The sequence below is a fragment of the Phalacrocorax aristotelis genome, chromosome W (genome assembly GCF_949628215.1).
Source record: "Phalacrocorax aristotelis chromosome W, bGulAri2.1, whole genome shotgun sequence".
In the NCBI taxonomy this organism is placed as follows: Eukaryota; Metazoa; Chordata; class Aves; order Suliformes; family Phalacrocoracidae; genus Phalacrocorax; species Phalacrocorax aristotelis.
In genome coordinates, this window is record NC_134310.1 from 2,444,816 (window position 1) to 2,471,839 (window position 27,024).

At 46.8% G+C, this 27,024-nt stretch overlaps 1 protein-coding gene across 1 annotated transcript in view; it reads right to left on the reverse strand.

The window, feature by feature from the left end:
• Nucleotides 1-27,024, reverse strand: part of DCC (DCC netrin 1 receptor) — a 608,612-nt gene that overhangs the window by 185,135 nt on the left and 396,453 nt on the right. Inside the window, exon 8 of the mRNA XM_075077076.1 lies at nucleotides 4,737-4,893. Coding sequence (XP_074933177.1) covers nucleotides 4,737-4,893 — 157 coding nt within the window. The remainder of the gene's footprint in view (nucleotides 1-4,736; nucleotides 4,894-27,024) is intronic.

The following is a 27,024-nucleotide window of genomic DNA, read 5'->3' on the forward strand; positions in this document are numbered from 1 at the left end:
GTGTCTGTACATGTGTAAACCTTGAGGAATGATATCACACATTTTATTATACTACTATACTCCACTATATTTTAACAGAAAATAAGCACAATCAAACTCACACCGAGAGATACGTACCTACTCTCTACGTACCTACATAACTCCCTACTATTAATTATAATAATGACTTTCTACTAACTATGCATCCTATACACAAAGTTCTTGATTTCTGCTCATATTTTCATCAACAGCCTACTGTATATCAGCCTTTCTCTGGTGGAGAAGGCCCTGGGGGTGCTGGCTGACAGCCGGCTGGGCATGAGCCAGCAGTGCCCGGGTGGCCAAGGAGGCCACCAGCCCCCGGGCTTGTGTCAGCACTGGGGTGGCCAGCAGGAGCCGGGCAGGGATGGGGCCCCTGTGCTCGGCCCTGGGGAGGCCCCACCTCGAATGCTGGGCTCAGGTTTGGGGCCCTCGGGACAAGAAGGCCCTTGAGGGGCTGGAGCGTGTCCAGAGAAGGGCAGCGGGGCTGGGGCAGGGTCTGGAGCACAAGTGTGCTGGGGGGCGGCTGAGGGAGCTGGGGGGGTTTAGCCTGGAGAAGAGGGGGCTGAGGGGAGCCCTTCTCGCTCTCTGCAGCTGCCTGAGAGGGGCTGGAGTGAGGGGGGGCTGGTCTCTGCTCCCAAGTCACCAGGGACAGGGCGACAGGGAACGGCCTCAAGCTGCGCCAGGGGAGGTTTAGGTTGGAGATGAGGGGAAATGTCTTCCCTGCCAGAGCGGTCAGGCCCTGGCACAGGCTGCCCAGAGAGGTGGGGGAGTCACCGTCCCTGGGGGGGGTTCAAAGGACGTGCAGCCGTGGCCCTTGGGGCCGTGGTTTAGGAGGCCTGGGGGTGTTGGGTTGGGGGTTGGACTTGATGATCCTAGAGGTCTTTTCCAACCTTAATGATTCTGTGATTCTTCCAGGATCTCCTCCTTGAAAGGAGGATGTTATGGCAGTTTGATGTATTTAAAAGACGTGTAGACGCGTTGCTTGGGGACATGGTTTAGTGGTGGACTTGGCAGTGCTAGGTTAATGGTTGGACTCAATCACCTTAAAGGTCTTTTCCAAGCTAAACAATTCTATGGTATAGAATACCTCACTTTTAAATGTCACCTTTTATCTCAACCAGAAACTGTGCAGACATATTGGTTGGCTGTTTATTTACTTCCTAATAGATTTAAGGTTTGTTTTATCCTTTTTTGAGAAGCTTGCCTTTTACCTTTAAGTGCTTTTTCCAAACATCCTAATCAGCAAGCAAAACCATTTGATCCCACGCAGGAAGCCTAGCTAAGCGTGAAGATTAAAGAGGATCCCATCAGAAGGGCTCTGGTAATTACACTACAGCAATAAATGCAATCATGTCCAAAAGGGGTTTCTCTGAAAGGGCTGATCTGAAAAACCTTTATGAGAGAGTTCAAAACACGGGAGACTCTTTTTCCGGATGGTCCCTGAAATGGCCGCGTGGGCTCTGTGTTGTGTTGGCCTTGGTGGTGCTGCCAGCTGTCACGCAAATCCTCATGCTCTCGAACCCGGGAAGATCGCCTTCCTCCAGACTTACAGTAATTTCTCTGACAATTCCTTTGCGTCCCTGAGGTTAATGTCAAATCCAATATTTAGTTTTGTAAGCAGAAAAAGAGCTCTTTTGTAAAAATAACGTGCAAACAATAAACAACTCAAAAATTCCATGCTAGCTTTTCCCTTTAAGAAAAACAACCTTAATTTTATCTCACAGTTTGTTTGAAAGATTGCAGGACTACAGGTATATATTCAAAAGTTTTAAACCGCAGGTGGGATTTTGAGTCTCTTGCTGGAGGAAGATAGCGGAATTCTTATTTTATCTATTTAATTCTTTAGTTACTTTAACACAGAGCTCAGTCTTCTGCAGGACAGCCTTTAACTAGGCCCGCATCTAGTTGGGAATGGGACTAAGGCATCCTTCTGGTACCCAGAACTTTGAGCAGCGCCATGGAAATTCTGGAGGAAAATTATTTTCAAGTGTAAGTCAATCCAGGATGAGCTCTTTTCACATCTTAATTAATCTCAGAAAAACCACTGTTTAAAGGCCTCATATAAGAATATTAGTATTTTCTCCTCACTGCTAAACTAAAGGGCTGGGTTAGAATATGCCTCAATCGAGCTGTGTGTGGCAACTCTGATGTTTTTAAAAGAGAGCTAAAATAAATGAGACGTGTTTACAAGAGTGCCCTGTTCCACTATTACTGGCGGCGATGGCTGCAGACAAACGCTAAGTCCCATATGTGCGAAAATATTTGATTCAGCCACATGAACCCTGATTTGTACCAACACAGGAGATGCTGAGCATCTTCGCTTCCCACTGAACTCATTCATCACTTTTTTTGCATCGGCTATTTTTCTTGGGCCGATTAATACCTTCCCTGAGTGCCTCACAACCCTCAGTACGTCTCCTTCCTGATGCTCCAGTGAGGCGTTGTTCTCATTTCATACAGAGACTCGATCCGACGCAGGACGGAGATCTGAACTCCGAACCTCTGCCCCGTCTGTCGTGCTCTGGCCCCGTCTCTCCCTCTCTGCTCACGGGCAGGCTCGGAGGGGTTTGTGAAAGGCAAGATGCCTGGGCCTCACCTGTGAACCAAACCCAACAAGCCTGGCTCCTGCCCCATGTTTCACCACAAACCCTCCCCACTGCCTACATGCCATTTATCTCACAAGTGACACTCAGCTGCAGAAGGCACTTGCCACCAGCACCAGCCTCAGAAATCACAGAATCAATAGAAACATTAAGGCTGAAAAAGACCTCTTGGGTCATCAAGGCCAACCCCCATCCCAACACCCCCAGGCCTCCTAAACCATGGCCCCAGGGGCCACGGCTGCACGTCCTTTGAACCCCCCCAGGGACGGTGACTCCCCCACCTCTCTGGGCAGCCTGTGCCAGGGCCTGACCGCTCTGGCAGGGAAGGCATTTCCCCTCATCTCCAACCTTAAACCTCCCCTGGCGCAGCTTGAGGCCGGTTCCTCTCGCCCTGTCCCTGGTGACTTGGGAGCAGAGACCAGCCCCCCCCTCACTCCAGCCCCTCTCAGGCAGCTGCAGAGAGCGAGAAGGGCTCCCCTCAGCCCCCTCTTCTCCAGGCTAAACCCCCCCAGCTCCCTCAGCCGCCCCCCAGCACACTTGTGCTCCAGACCCTGCCCCAGCCCCGCTGCCCTTCTCTGGACACGCTCCAGCCCCTCAAGGGCCTTCTTGTCCCGAGGGGCCCAAACCTGAGCCCAGCGTTCGAGGTGGGGCCTCCCCAGGGCCAAGCACAGGGGCCCCATCCCTGCCCGGCTCCTGCTGGCCACCCCAGTGCTGACACAAGCCCGGGGGCTGGTGGCCTCCTTGGCCACCTGGGCACTGCTGGCTCATGCCCAGCCGGCTGTCAGCCAGCACCCCCAGGGCCTTCTCCGCCGGGCACTTTCCAGCCCCTCTGCCCCAAGGCTGTAGCCAACTTGAATTTAAGAGCTTTCTTTTACAGAGGCAGCGTGTTTCACACTCTCATCCCAAGCGCTTTGGGTGTTGTGCCCTTTCAAGCCTGCCTAGCCAGACGGGGTGGATATACGATTCTATTCAGGATACCTGCCTCTTGCAGCAGGTACCGCTGCTGTAGCTATCAATGTCCACAAGCACTGAAACAAATAAAACCCAATATATGCGGCTATATGTGAAAGCTGGACATTGTTGGAGATTAAGATGAGAAGGTTGTGAACGTCCAGACAGGGGCAGGACATTTTGCCTGCAAGACTGAGCCCTTGCGGATGATGGACAAGCCCATGCTGAGGCAAAGGGGAGTTGACTGATAACTGTGGGATCCCACCTTCTTCGGTTCTCATGAATCCAGTACACATCCGCTCCTTTTCCAATTAAATATAGCTTCCCTTTGAAGTCCCCTCAGAAGCTGAGCTCCCATCCACACACACACACAAGTACCAGCCGACAGCTGACGTACATTGTAAGTGCAGGGAAATACAGGACAGGCTACTTCTGATGAGTTCTTCGTCATGACAGACAGGAAGAGATAAAACCAAGAATCTTCTCAGGCATAAAATCACTTATGAACTTAGGAAAATAAAACAAAAACCAAAGAAGTATGCACTACCTTTTGGAGTGCAAAATGAGCATATACGATGAGGAATCACACAAACACCGATCAATTTGTAGTGTCACTATCACAGAAGAGCTGTGCAGCTCTAATCCACGTGGCCAGAACAGCCCAGGCTGGTCCATTGTATTTGCAATCATGTAAAAAGCTTCACAACCCTCTCCCTGCCTGTTTTCAAGGTCTTCCACTATTTGCACTGCTCTAAAAGCAGTCCTCCTCTCCAGTCGACTACGGCTCAACAAATTCACCTCCGCCAGAGAGGCAAAGAACACTTGAGCCTGTGTCTTCAGAGGAAGATGAAAGGTAAAATAGGGAGCTAACGATACTTTATGTTAGACAGTCAAATAATCGCTGGAGGAGGTAAGATCCACAGAGAGCACTGTCAACGCAAATGGTCCTTCACACCAAGACAACGAGTGCCGTTATATAAACGTTGATATGATGTCCTTAAAAATACACGGCAACAAAAGGCATCTCTAGCTTCACACTTCTTTTACCGTGGGGGGAAGAACACAAGATTGAGAACCATTTGCAAGATACTTATAAAGACCTCAGGGACCCTCAGGACTATCCCCCCATCCAGAGGAGACCCGTGGGCTGTTGGTGCCTACCTGTTGACGCCATCCCTGGAGAAGAAGACCGTGTACGTCTGGACGCTGCCTCTGACTTCTGCGGGTGGGCGCCAGCTGAGACGGACAAATCGGCTGGAGACCAAAACAGGGACCACATCTCGGGGAGCAGAGGGGAGGACACTGGAACTTGGGACAGCTGGAGGGGAAGGAGAGGAGTCAGTCAGAGAGGCTGTTGGCACGGGGGTGTCGGGGCGGGCGGGAGGTGCCGTGGTGGCCACGGCTGAGGTGTTACGAAACAGAGGGCCAAGTTGGCACGGAATAAGTGTGAATAAAATGACAGGGGATGAAAGAGAGAAAGAAAAAAAACTAACAGTAAAATCACACCTTAAAATACACCATCCTGAACCATCCTCTAAAGTGAATGGCAACACACAAAACTCAAGCAGGCTACTTCCTTGGGATACTTGGAAATTATTTATTGGACAAGTGATCGGTATGATGCATTCCTTTCTTCACTCCTACTTCACTGGTTTTGTCTTTTGTTCCCCAAGAAGCAGAAATATTTAACCTCATAAACAAGCAATAACTGACCGCTCAAAGCCTGAAGCTGACAAACTGACTAGTCTGGGAAGAGCAGAAACTAAGTAGGGCACTTCAGCGCATGACTTGCTAGATAACTGCATCAAAGCGGGATAAAATGAAAACACAGCAAAACTTAATATTAAACACCGTTACATGTGGAAAAGAGTTCAGTCAATGTGCAAAACCCAGAAATGGTTAAACTGCAGATTCAAGCGGTAGAATTCATTTTAGAACTGTACCTCTTAAGGGTTTGGCTGTTGTCCACCAAGCCCATGTGAAAGCTGGCCCACCAACATAAATGCAAAAGAAGAGTATTTTTTACCAGTAATTTAAGTGATCAGCTACGTACTGATTTAGCACACGCACCTCATGAAGTACCCGCAGTCACCTAACCTTCTCCGAGGGCAAACATGATATATATACATATATATATAAAATATAAGGTCTGATTTCACAGGCCACACCAGCCCTGAAAAGCAGGGTTTCACCATTGGTATCAAACCAAAAAGCAATTTATTTTTTTCATTATTGCAAATCTCTTTTGGTCAGTGCCTATGCACATACTGTGAACTATATTAGTAGCGTTAATTTACTGTGAGATCATTAACAGCGTTGCGTTATCTAAACAGCTTATGAAGAATAGCTTTATGTAAAAAGCACGATGTTCACTGGATAGTAGCTTAGCATTTTCTTATATTATCCCTAAATTATCATTAAAAGCCATTAATATGGCTATTACTAATAACAAATATTATCACCCCTTACTTATTGTGATCAGTCCAAAACTAGAGGGAATTAAGGAATTCCCCAATTGCATTTCCAGCGTAATGATGTGTTGAACGAAAATAATAAGCCATAGTCTCAGTTCTTTTGGCTGCAAAGTTGTCATCCATTATTTGCACCGAGATTGTGTTTAGTGTCCTTAGTCATGGGCCACTGATCTAAATAATGTGCAAACACAAGACTAAAGTGTAATTCTGTGTACATTTATATTACGACGACGCGACTATTTTGCTTCACGGTCAGAGTGAGCAGATTTGAGCTTCTGGTCTATTCTATATGTTGACTCATGTATTATAAGCATAAGTGCATTGTCATCTTCTAACAAGAGCTGCGGTAGGTAAACATCTCTAGAGAAGTGCCAAGGGCATGACTGAATAAAAACACACAGATAAACCTACAAGGCTTTTTCAGTTGAGTTCTGGTACTTGTATCCAACACAGCAATTCAGAAAAAAGCCCTGTTATTAACTATTTTGGCACCTGAGGGTCTGTAGAAACTCTTTTGAGATCCCCCCAAACATCCTGGCCTGGGGTTCCTCCACCAAAGAGCCATCCTCCTGGTGGAGCACGGCAGTCTGGCACCTCTTTTCCATCAAAACCCATTCAAGATTTCAGAAATTTGTGCTATGATCAGCCCCAAGCCCAGACGTTTCGGTGATTATGCGTACGTGACTACATATATACGGGTGTCTAAGCCCCCCCCCCATAGAAAATGAGGACATTTACCTCACTCAGATGGCGGAGCCCAAAGAGTTACTCAATCATACGGTATCTACCTTTAAACATGCTGAATACGTATCTAATTTGGAGGCGAATCCATACCCTTCGTGACCTCACGCCCGTGGATGCAGCGGCGGCTGGCCTGCTAGGAGTCCTCTTATGAAAACGGTCGCGAAAAACTGAGGTGAAAAGCAGCAAGATTGGGACTGAAGCTCCAGTCCACTAAGCATATGGTTTTGGTTTTTTTTCCCCTGGCTTTCAGTAAACTCCGTAGAGCTATCACTGACAAAAGCAATTTCACTTGTATTGTTGCTAGCAGTGAATAGCAAACATATACAGTACAATAGTACAATATAGAGAGACATATAACCTGAAATTATCTCAGCAAGCAACGTCTGAAATCCTTCAATCTTTCATGTGACTACACAACATCAATCCACCACTGGTTAAACCATCTTCATCAGAGTCTGACAGGCTCTGATTTTAGCCTGATGCGCTTTATATTAACTCCTTGCAAAGTGCATCTTTCTCTGCTCTCGTGGCAGTGTGAATAATCATCTACCTCTGTACAAAGCAAGGATAAAACCGGACTGTTTGACTCATTTTCCACACGTGTAAAGAACTGTACAATCAACAGAGAGGGTCCGAAGGTAGGCCTGATAGGAACTGGTCGGCGTGTTTCCATTTAGGAAGCCAAATGGAGCACCTTGAGTTCAGAACCAAATCCCCCCTTATTTATAATCCAGAATCAGCTGTTGATTTTGTGTTGTTGTTGTTGTTATTATTATTATTCCAGTAGGACCCATCCTTGTGCTCCTAAAGCAGGCATTCTTCAAAAACATGGAAATATGCTTGACGTAGGTGTTCAGGACCTGCTTGTTTACAGCCTTTATATGTAAAATAGAGACCAGTTACAAACCGACCACAAAGCCAACTATTTCTGGGGTTTAAAAAACAGCTAAAGGCAAAACATCACACGTGACATCCCATTTCACCACTGCTTCCCACACACAGCAGTCATGGGCTCTTTGTAATTAAAAATAATAGGAATATGAGACCTAGTTCAAAGAGATGAGGTTCTTTTAATATTTTTCTCATAGATTTTCTTGTTTTGAGGTTTTTTGGGGGGTTATTTTTAACACATATGTACATATCTGCAGGCAGGTAAGGAGGAGATCCTATTAGCAGCCGGTGTCTACCCTTTAAATGATGTGTTTAGAGACCAGCAAAAGCTTATATGGGATATACAAGAAGAGATGATGAATGAATGAAAAAATACTAACCTCAAAACCTTGTAATTATATCCCACAAGGGATTTGGTATCAAGAAGATATAACATTATTATTGCGGAGCAGAGGTGGCAATAGATGGCATAGGTTTATTCATGAGCCTCTGATGGTAAAAGACATGGGTACAAATCCTCTAAATCCAAGTTGCAGAATATCTTTCGTTCTCACTTGAGTGCTCACAGGGACTCTTTCTCTCTATTTTCTTTTTGAAGATATATATTTTTATATATACCCCCAGACCTCAGCAGTTTTTGTACCTCTGTACAATATGTTCTTTAAACATATTGTACATGTTCTTTAAACATATTTACCAAGCTGACACAAAAGGGAAAGAGTTTAGGGAAGTCTTAAGGAAAGAAGTTGTAAGTTTAAGTAGAGAAGTGATTGTGCCTACAGAAAACGTTGCTCTTGGATGTCAGCAATACTGATCTAAAAGCTGTCCTGCTAACCTACGCTGAGGACCAAGGTCTGAGCTGCTAAAGATGAGTTTGACTTTTCTGCTTTTAAAGCAATTAAATTTTGCATGTTTTTAGTTCCTCCTGTTTAATTCGCATAGAACATTTAAGCCTGTTATACACATACCATGTTGCCATATGCCTAAATTAAAAATTATACTCATTTTTTCAGGGAAATAAATTAATACAGAAAGAGATTGGGCTATATATAGGAACTGTCTGTATCTCACACAATGTGGTTAGTGTTCATTACATTATCCATGTAGTACTTTTTGTTTTAAGTTATAACCTTACCGAAGCAAAGACTATTGAAGTAATTGCCACAGTTTTACACTTAGAGTCCGTTAAAATAAACACATCTACTGTAGGCTATCTGTACTTTTAAAATACTGTCAACTAGAGCTTGCGGATAAGATTCGAAACTCGATACTTTGTCAGCAAAAATGCAAAAAACCCATCACATTTAAAAATCTTCAACCTTCTGCTGCAAATCACACTTTCCCTAAACATCCTGCATACCCTGGTGCCAAAACAACATTTCAAGACAACAAATGAAAATTTCCAGCCAAGACACTACCTCAAAATATTTTTCATGCCTTATAACAACTACTTCAATTCTTTGATTTAGGTTTTTTTTTAATATAGAGATGCATTTTTTAAAATCTATTTCCATTTTAAAAGACTTTTGAAAATTTCACCGGCTGTATTTAAACACAAAAGGAACATCCAGGGTTTAAGTGTTTCATTTCAGGAAAAATAAGATGTTTCATTCAAGTTAATGTATAAACCTTTTGGATTAATTCAAATCTCTTCCCCGCTCCCTCCAGCAATATTTTCCTTGGGTTTAGCACTTTCAATCAGTTATTTGTGCAGCGTGGATTTCAAGTATGACATATGAACGTGAATCTGTTCTCATCTCCAAGTCTTCAGTGTTAAAAGGAAAAGCAATTTACATGGAATTTTAATTCCAGAAATAACATCAAATACGTGCTTATTGTCTGGTATTGCTCAATACAGCCATAGCCTGGTCAATCCAGTCTTTTGTCACACTCCTGCATTCAGAGTATTTAGTCTTTTTTTAAAAATATTTTTTGTTTTCCAGAACCTTTTTGACCCATCTTACACCTTCCATAAAGCAAACTGTGAAAGTTGTAAGTGAGAAAAAAAAGCTCGCTGCAGGCACATCTGTAACTCAAGAGATGCTGCAGATGTAACACCCAGGACCTGAAAAAACAAGGCACTCCTCCAGTAAAATATCCTTAAAGATGATCTTTAATAGATATCAGGTTTAGAGGATTTGTCATTTTTTAGAACATAGGCATTTTGGAAAGAATTATTCCCACTGCATTTTAGAGAATGCCTTAGTACTTTAACGGGGCTATGCCATTTCATGGCAGAACTGTGGGCAGCTCAGCAAGCCAAGGGGCCGACAGCGGTTCCTGGGGGAAAAACTCAGAGACGGCTACAGCCCCGCGGCTGTCACCCCCACGGCAATGCTGGACTCAAAAATTGAATTAAAATTTTCATTAATTTTTAAAAAGGGAATTAAAAACAATTCTTATGTTCTTTAAAAAAAAATCAATAGCCATGTACATTAGGGAAAGAAATAGAACAACGCTAAAGAAAACAAACTTGGGGTGTAGAACACGAGCTGCCTAATTTTACCTTGCACTGGCTGTCACACAAATACAGATTTGCAATTATATTAAATCCATAACACATCACTAATTGTTTCTAATTTAACTGACCGCACCAAGGTGCGCAGACAAGAGGAGCAGTATTTTTTCCCCCAGTGTTACTTTAACAGTGGGAGATTCATTGAGACAAACTCAGAATATCAAAAGCCATCCACAACTTACACATTTCCAGATACACCCACAAACAGGTTGGGACAGTAAAGGAGGTTTGTTTTCCTCCAGGTCAGGGGAAGAAGCCAAGGACGGAGGGTTTGTGCCACTAAAGAACCTGGTTTTGGTATGAGGCATATCCCTTGGCACAGGGATTCTGGGACCTGAAGCTCATCTGCCCGGAGGCACCACCGATGCTAAGCCATCAAGTACATGCCTTGAGAGGGGAATGCAAAGAAAAATTCTGCATCTCACACAAGCAGTTAAACATTTCTTCTGAAATTTCATGATGAAATGATGGATTTCATCACTCATCCTCTCTGCTTCTAAAACCCAGTGCTAACCTACAGCGGGAAGATATTGCCCAGAAAAGCCCTGGGACATGGATACAGGAGCTCGCACCATCCCACATTAAGCGATTAAATGGGTAAGAATTGGTGAAACAGAGGAACAGAACCAAAAGAATTGCAGCGTTTTGGTCCAATCATTAACTACTTAATCATAGAATCGTTAAGGTTGGAAAAGACCTGTAGGATCATCAAGGCCAACCCCCAACCCAACACCCCCAGGCCTCCTAAACCATGGCCCCAAGGGACACAGCTGCACGTCCTTTGAACCCCCCCAGGGACGGTGACTCCCCCACCTCTCTGGGCAGCCTGTGCCAGAGCCTGACCGCTCTGGCAGGGAAGACATTTCCCCTCATCTCCAACCCAAACCTCCCCTGACGCAGCTTGAGGCCGGTTCCTTTCATCCTATCGATTGTTACTTGGAAGAAGAGACCAACGCCCCCTCACTACAGGCTGCTTGTAGACAACCAAACTTAAATTTTGGTCTTGTTTCCAACAGCTAGGAAAAAAGCAGATGTTCTATTAGATGACCTTTACGTAGATATGAAATAGGTGTAATTTACTGTCTCAAATAAGTATCAGATTGGACAAGTTACTGCTAACTCATTACTTATGGGCAAACAAAAATGCTCGTTCCCACACAAGGACGCCCTGTTACCTTTCCCGGGCACCATTTACAAAATTTGGCCTTTCCAGTTTTTACCCGGCCGATTCATCGTTTAAGACTGTTTCAAAGCATCACATTCAAACAGCATTTCTTCAGGCGCTGCGTGCTCACATCCATCCTCCAAACGCCAGCAGAGATCACGCTGGCACAGCGCGTATGCCAGCGCGCACATCTACGTTTGATGCGTTCACACGCATCAGGTTTCACCAACGACGCGGAGCACATGCCAGGGTGTCGGGGTACATCAGCATATGCTTAGAGATTTTCAGCCCATATGCAGTGAAACTAATTCACCAAATAAAAGATCTGTCCTCGTTGCCATACGTACTTCCTCCCTTCTGGCTTCTTGCACAGTAATTCATTATTACTCAGTGCCATAATGATGTTCTTAGAAACAAGTCATGCAGTACTAATTTTTATTATGCCTTTTTTATGACATTACAAACCGTGCTATAAATCATTGAAATTCACGTATGTCAACAACGCCTGATGCTACCGTACAAGGAATTCACACCCGACTCAGCACCTTGCAAGATTAGGCCGAGAGTGCTTTGGAAACAGGACGTACGTATCTGAAACACAAAATCTAAGAGAGACTGAGGAGATTTTGGTACTTTCACCCTATGTGATAACAACCACATCAGAAGCTACATACACACTAGTGCTTCTCTTTTCTCAAATACAGGCAAGAGAGATGCACTGCGTCCAGCGCTGGAGCCCTCGCGCAAGAAGGACATGGAGCTGTTGGAGCGGGGCCAGAGGAGGGATCAAAAATGCTCCGAGGGCTGGAGCCCCCCTGCTGTGAGGAGAGGCTGGGAGAGCTGGGGTTGTTCAGCCTGGGGAAGGGAAGGCTGCGGGGAGACCTTATGGTGGCCTCCCAGTGCTTAAAGGGGGGCTGTAGGAGGGATGGGGGTGACCTCTTTAGCAAGGCCTGCTGTGACAAGACAAGGGGTGATGGTTTTAAACTAAAGGAGGAGAGATTTAGACTGGATAGAAGGAAGAAATTTTTTTACAATGAGGGTGGTGAAGTGCTGGAATGGTTTGCCCAGAGAGGTGGTCGATGACCCATCCCTGGAAGTGTTCAAGGCCAGGTTGAACGGGGCTCTGAGCAACCTGATCGAGTTGAAGATGTCCCTGCTCACTGCAGGGGGTTGGACTGGATGGCCTCTGAAGGTCCCTTCCCACCCAAACATTTCTACAATTCTGTGATTCTGTGATTCTATGTAAGGATAACAGCTTAATAGCCGAGTTGTGACAGAGGAAGGAAGGAGACTAGTTATCTGCTAAAAGGTGTGATCTCAAACTAGCAACAGGGACACCTCCACAAAAGGCAGGCCAGTCTATCTCTTCTCGATATGAAGGTGCTGCTCATGCTCACGGAGGAGCATGCAGGATCTGTCCCTAGGATGGAGCATGAGACTCTGCAGCTGCAACCGCAGTTAGTGAAGGAGAAATGCCCAGAGGGCCATGCCACAAAACCCAGCACCAGACCATTCCTCACCCCCGTGAAATTCAGGACATCTGACCTGCCCTCTAGCCTACACCTGCAAACCAGCTGTGCTATTCTTGGTTCTCCGCTCATCGCTGCAACATCTGACCACCTTTCAGTAGCAGGTGGAAAAAACAAGACAAACATCCATCAGAACATTTACTCTTTCATCATCCATCCCTGTTTTGTGCATGGAGAGGCGCTGGACGGAAGACAGGGAGAAGATGACCATGTTATACCTTTATTTCTCCCAGAAAAGAGCCAACGGCTTTCATTTTTCCTTCCTCTTCCACAGGGGAGAGTCTCTCAAGGGGTGGCAAAGCATACAGAGGACAAAAGAAGGATAAATGGCTGGGAAATGGGATGCCCACTGCAAGGTCTGAAAGCTGAGGTGTGCTGGGGTGGGGAGAAAGAAGAGAGGCCAGGAGGAAAGTCCAGGGAAGAGCGCATGTCAGGGAGGCAAAAAGGTAAGGTCAGGCACAGGGCTGCAATAACTACCAAAAGAATAGCAGAGGCTAAAATAGAATTTGTCTGGACCCCCTGTAAAACTCAAAAGATGTGCTGCCTGTGTTTACTTTGGAATTCAGCAGTGCAATATATAACTACAAAACCCCATAATTCCAATTAATCCAGGGCGGTTTTGTCCAATGGTTATAGAATCACAGAATAGAATCATTAAGGTTGGAAAAGACCTCTAGGATCATCAAGGCCAACCCCCAACCCAACACCCCCAGGCCTCCTAAACCATGGCCCCAGGGGCCACGGCTGCACGTCCTTTGAACCCCCCCAGGGACGGTGACTCCCCCACCTCTCTGGGCAGCCTGTGCCAGGGCCTGACCCCTCTGGCAGGGAAGACATTTCCCCTCATCTCCAACCTAAACCTCCCCTGGCGCAGCTTGAGGCCGTTTCCTCTCGTCCTGTCCCTGGTGACTTGGGAGCAGAGACCAACCGCCCCCTCACTCCAGCCCCTCTCAGGCAGCTGCAGAGACTATACTGAAAACTATTTTCAGGGAGATGTAACTCAGACACTTATCTGCTGTTAAATGTGCAAAACAATACCTTGTACAGCCGTGGCCCCTTGGGGGAGTTAAGAATAATTATTTGTAGGAGGATGCAGGCAGGAAAGGCAAGGCAAAGGGCTTTGCGCAGGGGCCAAAAGGAGGAGAGCATCTACGGGGATGTCAGTGTCTGTGTTGTTGCAGTAAAGCCACTTGGTCATAGTTAGAAAAAAGCGATTTTATTTTTCTCACAATATTAAGTATTGCCACCTAAGAGGTACTCCATGCAGAAAAACCAGGCTGGGTCAAGGCAATGAAGACAAAGTCCCGCTGACCAAGGTCTAGGGGTGCTGGGTGTGAAGAGCTGCCTGGCACCGCTATTCCGGCCAAATTGCAGGTCTCCACCAGAAAATATGACATTTTAGTAGTTTCGCTTCTCTTTGGAGAGCTGGTGTTCCCCAGGCTGGCAGCTGCACCCTCCATGGACATACGCTACACCCACACACCCATCGCTGCTGTGCCGGCACGGCAACAGCACCCTTAGCACAGGCATGGTCATTACCCACTATTTTATTTTAAAAAGTCACCTACAAATGATACAAACTACTTTCACATCATTTCTTTAGGTGCAAGAAATCGGAGATACTTCTGTTTTCGTACCTGAGCTTGTTTTGGACACAGCTTGGCCAGCAGTTCTCCGAGGGGTGACTCGGACAGGCTGGTACGTGCACGCACGTCTCTCTTCCCGTGCGTGTGAAAAGCAGGCACGCCCGTATGCACATCTGTCTGCATATTATATTCCATTTATTTCCTTTTACTGCTGAGAAAATTGCTGTTTGCATTTGCAAGAAAGAAAATCAATGGCAAATATGGCCTTGATGGCTGCTTACATTCATGCAGTGAAGAGATCTTATTAATTAAGTGACACCACACTGTTAAAAAACCAAAAAATAAAAATAAAACCCAGGGGCAAACCCACTGATCAGCTCTCAGAGAAGCACTGTTGCTCTCCCCCTTGGAGCGGTGAAGGCAGGGCTGGCGTCACCGTGCAGGTGACATCTGTCATCATCAATTAGCCACCAATAAAAATGGGAGCGGGGTGGGGGGTGAGGGGCAACGGGCTGTTGATTGCAAGAAATTCAATCACCCGCAAACGCTCCCCGAGGAAATGCTGGTCAGTTAATCTAGTCAGCCGTCTCCGACCTACGGAACAATAGCTGCCGCCCCCAGAAAAAGCACAAATAAACTAAAGATTTTTAAAGCAGCCAAGGGACTTGGAAGGCATTTCATGGTCAAATACCAACAGTGTTCAGCAGCAATCATCGCTGTCATCGTCTGCGGTGTTCAAAATTCAGCAGGAGAGCATGAGTACGTTCATTATTATTGCAAGTGAAACTCAGCGGTGCAGCAGCTGTTCTTGGGAGCGACAGGGAGAGTGGCTGGAAGGTCAACCATTTCGCACTGTTCACGATCAGCTTGTCTTCCTCCCTGTGACCACCAGCTCTCCTGAACAGCATGCTCTGCGTGGCTTAGCTTTTTTTGTTAGCAGAAGTTAAACTTGCTTTAAAACTGAGCCTAAAGGGTTTCAAAGTATTTGTGAATAATAGCTCTTGCTGACGGGTAACAAAAATAATAGAGGGGAACATTTTGGAAGCATAATGAACTGAGATGTTCTCTTGCAGAGAAATAACCATTTCTTTTAAGAAACATTATGGTACGTCTCAGCTTGCTCTCAAGGAAACTTTCCGCCTTTTGATTTTGAAATATCTTTTCACTTTTAATACTGGGATTATATTTGAAACAAAACTGCACCCCTTGTCTTTGTCCCTTACAGCACCCCAAAACACTGCAAGCTTGGAGCACCTACCCAGAGGACCATGACATGCTGTCACGTTTGAGAGCTGGGGACTCTGATCTCAGGTGGACTTTTCAGGGAGGCAGACTATGCACTTAAAACATTTGCTCACACTTCGAGATGTCAGTCAAGACCCATCTCAACCTCTCTTTTACCTCAAGTTATATTCACAGCAGCATGTAGCCATACAAGTCCGACATTTAGCACCAATGAGTCCTTCAAAGGTCTTCAGTCAGCTGCTATTTAAATGTGTAAGAAAGTAAAATCTCTGAATTACGCTGAACACATACTCATTGCAGCTACTCAGCTCCCATAAGGTCTGGCTGATGAGCATACCCAAGCCTCCAAGTCTTGACACATCAACTCATGTGAAGCTTCAGCTCACGCACACATTGGCAGCTCTTGTAGGGATGGAGCCTCCTCCTCAACCCTGGCCCAAGTTGACAGCGGTATTGAAAAATTTGCTGCTGCCTAATATTTTGGCTAAAACCTTTGCTTTCAGAGAGAGTGGGACAAAGCAGGTCCTTCTCCCCATGTTAATAAGGTATTTTACAGCTGATATAAAAATAATCATAGAATGATAAAGGTTGGAAAAGACCTGTAGGATCATCAAGGCCAACCCCCAACCCAACACCCCCAGGCCTCCTAAACCATGGCCCCAGGGGCCACGGCTGCACGTCCTTTGAACCCCCCCAGGGACGGTGACTCCCCCACCTCTCTGGGCAGCCTGTGCCAGGGCCTGACCGCTCTGGCAGGGAAGACATTTCCCCTCATCTCCAACCTAAGCCTCCCCTGGCGCAGCTTGAGGCCGTTCCCTCTCGCCCTGTCCCTGGTGACTTGGGAGCAGAGACCAACCCCCCCCCTCACTCCAGCCCCTCTCAGGCAGCTGCAGAGAGCGCGAAGGGCTCCCCTCAGCCCCCTCTTCTCCAGGCTAAACCCCCCCAGCCCCCTCAGCCACCCCCCAGCACACTTGTGCTCCAGACCCTGCCCCAGCCCCGCTGCCCTTCTCGGGACACGCTCCAGCCCCTCCAGGGCCTTCTTGTCCCGAGGGCCCCAAACCTGAGCCCAGCATTCGAGGTGGGGCCTCCCCAGGGCCGAGCACAGGGGCCCCATCCCTGCCCGGCTCCTGCTGGCCACACCAGGGCTGACACAAGCCCGGGGGCTGGTGGCCTCCTTGGCCACCCGGGCACTGCTGGCTCATGCCCAGCCGGCTGTCAGCCAGCACCCCCAGGGCCTTCTCCGCCGGGCACTTCCCAGCCCCTCTGCCCCCGGCCTGGAGCGTTGCCTGTGGTTGGTGTGACCCAAGGGCAGGACCCGGCACTTGGCCTTGTTAAACCTCACACAACTGGCCTCGGCCCATCGATCCAGCCTGTCCGGGTCCCTCTGCAGAACCTTCCTGCCCTCAAGAGGATCAACTGCAAATTCACTGAGGGCACCCTCAATGCCTTCATCCAGTTCATTGGTAAAGATATTACACAAGACCGGCCCCCACACTGAGCCCTGGGGAGCCCCGCTCGTGACCGGCCGCCAACTAGATTTAGCTCCATTCCCCACAACTCTCTGGGCTCGCCCAGCCAGCCAGGTTTTAAGCCAGCAAAGAGTCCACCCGTCCAAGCCATGAGCCACCAGCTTCTCTTGGAGGATGCTGTGGGAAACTGTGTCAAAGGCTTTGCTGAAGTCCAGGTAGATAATATCCACAATAATAATAATAATAATACCAAATCTTTAGAATCCCAAGGAAAGCAACAAAACGCTTTGGCACCACGTTTTTCTTAACAACATTTCCCCTAATGTGGCTAAATGAGGTATTTACTGAGGTATTTAATGAGGTATTTTATTTCTTGTGGTTTCTATCCTTAGGTGCCCAATTGTTCTCAAATACTATACAACAAATTAGTCCTTTTCCTGTAGCTCAGGCTTCCACCAGGCACATTAGTCTTTTTTTTTTTTTTTCCTTTTTAAATTTCAGTTCTCAATGTTACTCAAAGTTTTGGCAGAAGGTGGCACATGTTACCTGATTTGTTCCGGTGATTATTTATCAAAATCACTGACACGATTGTGAATTTTCAGAGCAATCATGCGTAGCTAACGGTGATGCTTCTGAGGTGAAACTTTCCACACCTTTCCTCCTCATCTGAAAAATGGACGATTGTGAAACCAAGCGTGTTCATCGTTGTGCAGAGGTTCATACCCTCTGGTACCGAGCGCCAGAGAAAAGACCAGTTAAAAAAAAAACAAAACTAACACCATCTTCAAAGCAGGGCTTAAGCAGCGTGAAGGAAATAAGGAACAAGATGATAAAGCTAAACCTAGAGAGCAATACAAAATATGGAGTGTTTCCACTACGGGAGCATCATCTTGCACACAGCGAGAAGCTTTAGAATGTTACAATTGCAAGGGTGGCCATGAAGTGTCAGGGAGGCCAACTCCAAGGCGTGCTTTGCAACAGCAGGAATTTATCATACTTCACTAAAATACCCGCAGACAGCCTGGCAAGCTGACCTCTCTCCACCAGGAGCAAACCCATGCCATTGTGAGGTAGCAGCCTGCAAGCTTCATTTTTTTAACTCCCCAAAAATAAATCTAACTTTCTTGCAGCAACTCTTCCTAAAGACACAAGACTTTGAAAGCTAGGACACGATGGGAATAGCTTTGAAGAAAAAACATGGAAAGATACTGGATCTCCCAGTCTTTTCATTTACCTGCCTTTGGTAGGAAATCCCCGAATCAGCCACGTGCTGTCCCCCACACGGGTGACCACACTGAGGCTCCATGCCACGTGGGCTCCGAGCACCTCCTCCAGCCGTCCCTCTCCTCCAGCGTGCATCTGCTAAGGCTTATTGCCTCAAGTCACTGGCTGTTTCTTATTATTCTTTCCCTAAAAAACTTCGCTCAGTTTGCCTCAGCCTCCCACTCACCTCTGCCTTGCAGACAGGAGACGCACCTCCATGACTCCGACGACCTCTAAAGGGCCCTTCCAACATAAACCATTCTATGATTCTATGACTTGCCTTGGCAGCAACAAGCCTGTTCCCAGCCCCGGAGCTCCTCCCCATGATGAACCTGATCGTAACCAACCCCTGCAGCACCTGCTTGTATAGCCACACAGCGGAATGAACCGATAAATACATTAATCAAGCCTTTTATCGCAGTTTTCCCCAAAAAACTTCTGAGTTCCTCAAAAGAACAATGGCCCACAACTCTTCTCAGGTCTCCCGATAAACTGCAGAACTCTGCCAACTGGTTTTGCTTTACTGAGCATCTACCATGTCCTGGCCGCATGAAAAATAAGGGAAGAGCAAAGATGAACTCGTGAGCTGCGTTACTGGAAACAATATATATCTGTAAAGGACCGGTTTTGACCTGCACCAAACCCATCTACATTTCGACCAGCTAGCCCAAACCAGAGATGGAAAAAGAAGAAAGATGGCTGTGTAATAAAGACATTTTTGCCCGGATTATGTGTGTTCCGGGTTCAACTGCTAGCTCTGCAAGATTCTGAGCATACGTGGAGCATCTCTCTTATGCTGGTCCTACCTTCCCCCACCTGCACAACGAAATAATCATGCTCATTTTTCATTGTTTTTTTTTTTTATGACATGAATTACAACATAAAGCGTTCCTCGGGCAGGCAATAAAAAAAGCTCCCAAATCACTCAGCCTGAGACACAAGTCAATGTGTAAGTAAATTCAGTAATGTGAAATGCTCAGATCGTAGAGAAATAAAAGTATCAAGAGAGACTGATGAAGGTCTAAGAGGTCTTTTTCCACCTGCAACTGCTCAGGTGCCACGACTGCTTTGCTCTTACCGCTACCTTTTTCCTGACATAGGAATTACATCAGTTCAGTCACTTTGAATTTCCTCTTCGGCCCGTCATTTTATTGTATGCTTTTGTAAAATTGCATGAAATAAATGCTACCATCCATAAACAAAGAGAAAAGAAACATCTGAGGCCAAATTTCCCAGAAAGTGCAAAGTAAAATTTTAAATAATCCAGACAGCTCTTGAACGTTACCTGAGAGGGGCTGGAGTGAGGGGGGGCTGGTCTCTGCTCCCAAGTCACCAGGGACAGGACGAGAGGGAACGGCCTCAAGCTGCGCCAGGGGAGGTTTAGGTTGGAGATGAGGGGAAATGTCTCCCCTGCCAGAGCGGTCAGGCCCTGGCACAGGCTGCCCAGAGAGGTGGGGGAGTCACCGTCCCTGGGGGGGTTCAAAGGACGTGCAGACGTGGCCCTTGGGGCCATGGTTTAGGAGGCCTGGGGGTGTTGGGTTGGGGGTTGGCCTTGATGATCCTACAGGTCTTTTCCAACTTTAGCGATTCCACGATTTTTTGGGAGGCATGTGCCACCACCTTCACCAAGAAGCCAGGAGAGAACTGCAGAGGAACAGGGTCAGCCATGAAATCAGCCAACAACTCGCAGATGCGCAGCCCACGGTGCAGCTCCAAAAGCTCTACATCCCCCAGCTCTTTCCACTGCTTGATAGCAAAGCTATCAGTTTGCTGATGACACAAAACCGGGAGGAGCTGTTGACACTCTTGAGGGTGGAAAGGCCCTGCAGAGGGATCTGGACAGGCTGGAGAGCTGGGCAATCACCAGCCGTATGAAGTTTAACAAGGCCAAGTGCCGGGTTTTGCCCCTGGGGCAGAGCAGCCCTGGCTGTACAGACAGACCAGGGAACGAGGGGCTGGGGAGCAGCTCTGCAGGGACTTGGGGTTCCACTCAACGGCAAGTTGAACACGAGCCACCAGCGTGCCCTGGCAGCCCAGAGGGCCAGCCGTGCCCTGGGGGGGCATCGAGCCCTGCATCGCAGCCGGGCGAGGGAGGGGATTGTCCCGCTCTGCTCCGCGCTGGGGCGGCCTCACCTCGAGCGCTGTGGGCAGCGTTGGGCGCCGCAGGATATTGAGGGTATAAAGGTACTGGAGAGTGTCCCGAGGAGGCCACGGAGCTGGGGAAGGGTTTAGAGGGGAAACGGTACGAGGAGCGGCTGGAGTCCCTGGGGTTGTTCAGCTGGAGCAGAGGGGGCCGAGGGCAGCCTCATGGCGCTCTGCAGCTCCCTCCCGAGGGCAGGAGGAGGGGCAGGGCTGGTCTCTTCTCTCTGGTGACCAACGCCAGGCCCCGAGGGAATGGCAGGGAGATGTGCCAGGGGAGGGTTAGGCTGGGCATTAGGAGAAGGCTCTTCCCCCAGAGGGTGGTGGAGCCCTGGCACAGGCTCCCCAGGGAGGCATCACAGCACCAGCCTGGCGATATTCCAGAAGCGCTTGGCCAAGGCCCTCAGAGACACGGTGTGAATTTGGGGTGTCCTGTGCAGGGACAGGAGCTGGGCTCGATGGTCCTTGTGGGTCCCTTCCAACTCAGGGCATTCTGTGACTCTATGGAGGGGTCCTGGAGGGACTCCCCCCCTTTCCTTTCCCACAGCTGCCCACCACCTTGGGACATGGGAACAGCTCAGCTCTCCCCTCCTGCACCTCCAGGACTGACTCTGATGGCCTTTCTCTGCCCACCAGGCAGTTTTAAAAGGATTCATAATCTTTGATCTTTATCCTTTCTATAAACATTTTAAACTACCCAACTGATAATAAATAACTAAAAAGGAGAGGAAGGAAGGTGAGAGGCAGAAGACAGATGGATACCCAGATGGTACACTCACATAACCCTCATTTCTTCAACAGCCTAAAACATCCTACAAGCCAGCCATGACGCGATGTGACAGTGCAGAGAGCTGGGTGGCGATCACAGCGCGCCGGTGTGTCAGCACACCCGGCACCGTCCCGCACCTCGGCTGGGATCCGTGGTGCTGCTCATCAAAGCTCTAGGAGCTCAAACAGGTCTGTTGGGGTGAGACAAGAAGACTGCTGCGAAACAGCAGCAGCCTTAATAGATGAAGACGTGTTTAATGTGAAGGAAAGGCAATGCCTAGCCAGGATAAGAGAGTCGTGTGTGTTTTTTTTCCTCTCACTGTGTCACAGAAGTGACTGGTTTAATAAAGCCTGTGAATCTTCAGCCGAGTAAGCAAAGTCATGCGGGAGCTGGAAAACTTCCAGGTGCCCCGCGCGAGATATGCATTGCACACCAAGGTATCTCGAGGACAGCGCTTTTTTTAAGAGAGAAAGATCTGCAGTTACTTTGACCTTCCACGCTTTCAAAAATAAACTGTATGACTGCACCCAGCATACGAATAATTTGCGGAGATGTAATTTTTTAACAGGAAAAGGTTGTCACAAGCAGCAGATGACCCGGCCGTTACCTCCGTGGTAAGCAGGCAGGCTCAGCATCCCACCACGCACGTACCTTCGGGAGCTCGTGAAAGGCATATCTGAGACAGCCATGGGGCTCTGTGCATATAGAGCAGGGGAAATGTCTGTATAAACTCACCAGACTCATCCTAGTGCAAGTACCAGTTTTAGGAACACAGGTATGCTGCGCCTCCCCTCCCACCTATATTCCACATCGGGTTGAAGGAGCTAAACACGTACTTCACAACCCCAAAGGCTTGCCTGCGAGGCACTAATTGCTATTTCTTCCTCCACAGAAATTTCCTACAATTTTCTGAGCTACAAGCAGGGCAGAGGTGAGATCAGAAGGATGTTTTCTGCTGTGCTGGGAGGAAAAGGGAGTCATAGAAAATAGAAAATTATTCCCTTTCCATAGAATATAATATGTAGGAAAACAACAGTCTCACAAAAACAGTGAGGAAAAAATGGGATCGCGCCCTGGTCCTGGCTAATGCTGGAGAGAGTCTCTGCTCCCAAAAGCATCCTATTCATTATGTCTACAGCACCAGATCCACAATACCCAGCATCTTTCTCCCCAGAAGCCCACAGGGATGCAAAGTCCACACCAAGCCTGTGGCAGGCAGAGGGAGGGGACGGGAGACGGTGCCAGAGGAGCCTCGGCTCTGTTGTTCTACAACACAACCACCGAAGCAGTCAGCGTGCCAGCGAGGCGACGGGCTGCCCATCCAGCAGGTCCAGAACTCGAAAGGTTGATGGACACCAGAGAAGCAAAACACCTTCCTGTGATCTGCCCTCCGGGGTCCATCAGCTTTGAGAAGTGAAATTACAGCAGCTGCTAAACTGCAGGAGGCTGAAGCACTGACCTTAAACCGGTCCTAAAGAGAGACTGAACACAAAACTAAATATTTCATTGACTGTCAGACACAAAAGTGGAAAAAGTCCTCACCCATAAACCAAAAAAATTAATTCCTGGATTGAAACTCCTGCGTGAAATCATCTTTCATGGAAGTTTTTGCCGTTTTATATTTTTAACTTTGATTTTTAAGGAAAAAAAGCTTAACGATCATCCCACCTGCCTGTGTTTTAAACCCTCTATGGCAGCTGTTGCATTTTGACCAACTCTAACCAAATTTCTCAAGAGATCAGGGATCTCAAGTAAGGGAAGTCATCAGGAGTTTAATGAAAAGCAATACTTGGGTGCGGCGTCCCCACTGATGAAAAGGCTTCAACAGGAAGTCAACAGCCTGCTCTTCAGCCTGAGGTATGGGATTTGGCTGATGTCACCCCCCCACCAGCTGCCTCTTGGTAGGTGGCACTCAAAAGTCTTAGAATCATAGAATCATTAAGGTTGGAAAAGACCTCTAGCATCATCAAGTCCAACCCCCAACCCAACACTACCACGGCACCTAAAACACTACCGTGACTCCTACAAGTCAAAAGCCGTGGGGCTGACTGCATTCATACCTGCTGGGGCCCCGGGGTGTGCTCCTTGGGTGGAAAAAGGGGTCAGAAAACGACCCCAGCAAAGACGACTATGGTTTCAAGGCACAGGCTAAAGGACGCGAGTCTATAGGAAAGCAGGCTTCATCGGTTCCGCTGCTCCCAGAACAATTGTTCCACCATACAAGTAACAAAATTAGTAATTAAGAGGATTCCCAACCTGAAGAGAATTAGTGCCTCCAATCTATAATAAACCTATTAGAAAGCTCAATGGCAGATCGCGCTGCCACAGAAATAAGAGAGTCAGCAGAGATTTTAGTGCCCTGTGCTTTCTGAAAATAATCTCCCCACCTAAGCCAGTTTAAAAAATAGCAATCAGATGGGTTGCATACTAATTCTGAGACCATTATCATGGTAGAAAGCCCTGAAAAATATACAGCAATATGTTACATATTTCTTAAAGTAAGGTTTTTTTTCTAGGATATTGAATTTACAGATAAAAGCAAGAAACCAGCAGAACTAATCTATACATTAATGAATCTCACTGTGCTCCATTAGGAAAGCAGTTACTCTGAGACAACAGGAACGATATTTATACCGGAGTGTAGTGATACTAATAGTTTTGTTAACATTATCTACTTTGCCATAGACTTAAAAAGAATTATACATAATAGCGGTGCTTACGGTAGCATCTTAAAAATTGCTGGCTTTCTGCCATTCTAATTCTCTCTTCAATCACCTGTAATTTTCAACCTTTTTCTCACCTATTAGGTTGCAATTTTTCAGTGGAGAACCACCCACTAGGATTTTGCGAGAAGGATATGGAGGATCTAATGGGAGAAATATTTTACTTAGTAAAGGGTGGGGTGGGGGGTGGAATTGAAATTATTTTACTTATAGACGAGACACCGAGTCAAAAGTTGATCTGGAAATAACTCTACTGAATGATCACGGGAGTGTCTGGAAACATTTGTTTTGGCTAAAGTTATGCATTATTGATGAAAAAAACCATTCCGCCTGGACAAAAGGGGCACAGTAAGCACGTGAGACGTGCCAGTGAGGAAGACCCCGATGCCTCCCACGCGCACAAGGCTGACCCCTCGCTGAGGAACGCTGAGTGCCACCCAAACCAGTTTACAAATCCCACAAGTGGTGGAGGCAAGGCGGGCAGGGAGGGGACCCTCCAGTGGGGCTGGGACGGAACCGATGGGCACCACCAAGGAGAGAAGCAAAGGGTGATGGTCTGGTTGACCACCTCGTTGACAAAATAGCATCTTCTGGGGAAGCCTGTCTTGATCTTAGACTTCTCCCCCATGCATCCTGTTAAGGGCTGTTAGGACAGGCTGTTAGGACAGGCTCTTAGGACAGCCTTCAGTCCGCCCAAGCACACCTGTTCTTGTGTACCACAAATCATGTTAATAATCCCTGAAAGACCTTAAAAGGGTCAGAGCAAAACAGAGTTGAAGTTTGGGAGCGCAAGCTCAGCGGATTTTAGAGGGACTCGAAGCGAGGCTGCGACAACGAAGACAGAACCATATAAAGTCACTCTTTTTACACAAAACCCTGTACAACCAGTACATAAAATTTCATGTTTTTTAAAAACCTCTAAGACAGACCCTTCGCTGCGACAGTAAACATTTTCTGAATAATGAAAGTATTTCATTTCCCTTTCTAATTACCCTAGGGTTCCTAGACTGTTCCCCTTGCCTCGCCAACCCTACTGCATCCCCAGTTCTCTCCAAAAACTGGGGAGAGATGCTGCTGAGATACCTGCAACACCTGGCCAGGGTTGACTAGTGCTGCAAAGCCAAGCAGCTCTGACATGCTGTAGTTTAAGTTTGCTACAGAGGGCTTCCCGCTATAAACTGTATCAACAGAATTCTTATCAACTCTGACAAATATTAATACATAATTTAGATTTTTAGTACAGTGACTGGTGGTTTGTGTTTTGTTTTTTTTTTTTTTTAAAGAAGTTGACAACACAATCCTCTTCCCCCAGCACTGTTCCTTGGAGAACATAATCACAGCGCTTTGGTTTGGAACGTTGCTTGCTTTCTTTTTCTCCTGGATAATGCTTTGAAATAAAATAATATTTCTTAGCAGAAAAAAATGGAGGAATAAAGAGAGAACCCTTCCTTTTGAAATATTAAATGCAATTTTATTTTGAACTGCAATGATAAAAAAAAAAAAACAACCCAAAAGCTGCTGCGGCTGGGTTTATGGTTCCTCATCACATAAGACGACAGACTTAAAGCGAGCTTATAATTGTCAGGGAGCTTTAAATAATTGAACAGTAAGACACAGCATGGGAGGGTGTGTTTTTATTGTGTAATAACATCTCAGGATTCATTCTTCATAATAATTATGATTATTAGCCTTGCAAGTTTTATACTGTTTCCTTTGAAAATTACAAGGCTGATTGTACGAGGAAAGAGAACTTTGAAAAACAGTTAATTTGCTTTTAGTTTATGACGTTCCCCTGCGTTAAGTTTGTTACCAGAGGGCATAGTCCTCTAACATGCAAAAGCAGAGAAAACACACTCCTAAATAAAACAAAAAAGAAATTTTAAAAAAAAAAAAGCCAAAATAAAATTAAGTCCTCCTCAGCTCAGTTTGAAACAGCCTGTTTAGGTATGACTCGGCACCTCTTTGACCTGAAGTCAAGGGCAAACCCCCTGGTTTTCTTCAAAGTAGGCCCATATAAATCTATGAAGAATTAAAAATTACAGGAAAACCTGTGACGTTGGAGGGGTCAATTACAGTGTCCTTATTCATACTGAATCGTGCTTACGCTGCGAACGCTTTGATATCACGGGGCTCTCCATGCTCTACGTTATTATTCACAGCCACACAAAAGTGGTTTTCCTGTCTTGAGAAGAAATTTGAGATAAAAGATGGAGACACACGTTTCTGCATTCGGATGAGCCCAAGACCTTTAGAAGTCTTTTCAAGGAGAAAGGGAGAGGGAGCTGCTGCGCAAGCTGTGGGAGAATCCCTCACCGCAACAAGCCTCCAGCTCCGCCATCCCCACCAAAACGCGCATCCGACCTTGGCACCCCCTCAGAAAAGGGACAGCTGTCATGGGCTTGGCCATTGTTACCAACGAGAGGCCCCAGATGGCGCGTTAACGGCGAGGCTGGAACCGGAGCGACGTCAGCGGAAAAGGAAAATAGCTGAATACACCCCTCTTATTAATAGCGTGTATTAGAATGGGAAAAGTTGAAGCAAAGCAACAGAACAGAACATGATTAAGCTGGTTCAAGAACAAGAAAGTTTTTCAGTTGAGGTATTTCAAGCTGCGGTTAAGACGACAGAAAAATAAATAATTTTTTCCCCCCACAGTACTTATGAAAGATGATTCACCAAAGATTGCAGTCAGATGTAAACAATCACCAACCCCATCAAGCGGAGTTATTTTCCAGCTATTCGCTGATGGGAAAATGGAACTAAATATTTCACTGCCAGCGCTCTTGAGCAGGGGCTGCCATGGTTCAAACCCAAAGCAGCACGGCTTGTGCCACCGAAATCCTTAACGTCTCCCAAAGTCACTCCCTTCCACAGTGCAAGCTGGGGCTTAAAACAAGTTATCTGAGATGTTCAGGCGCTTACAGAGGTTTAATC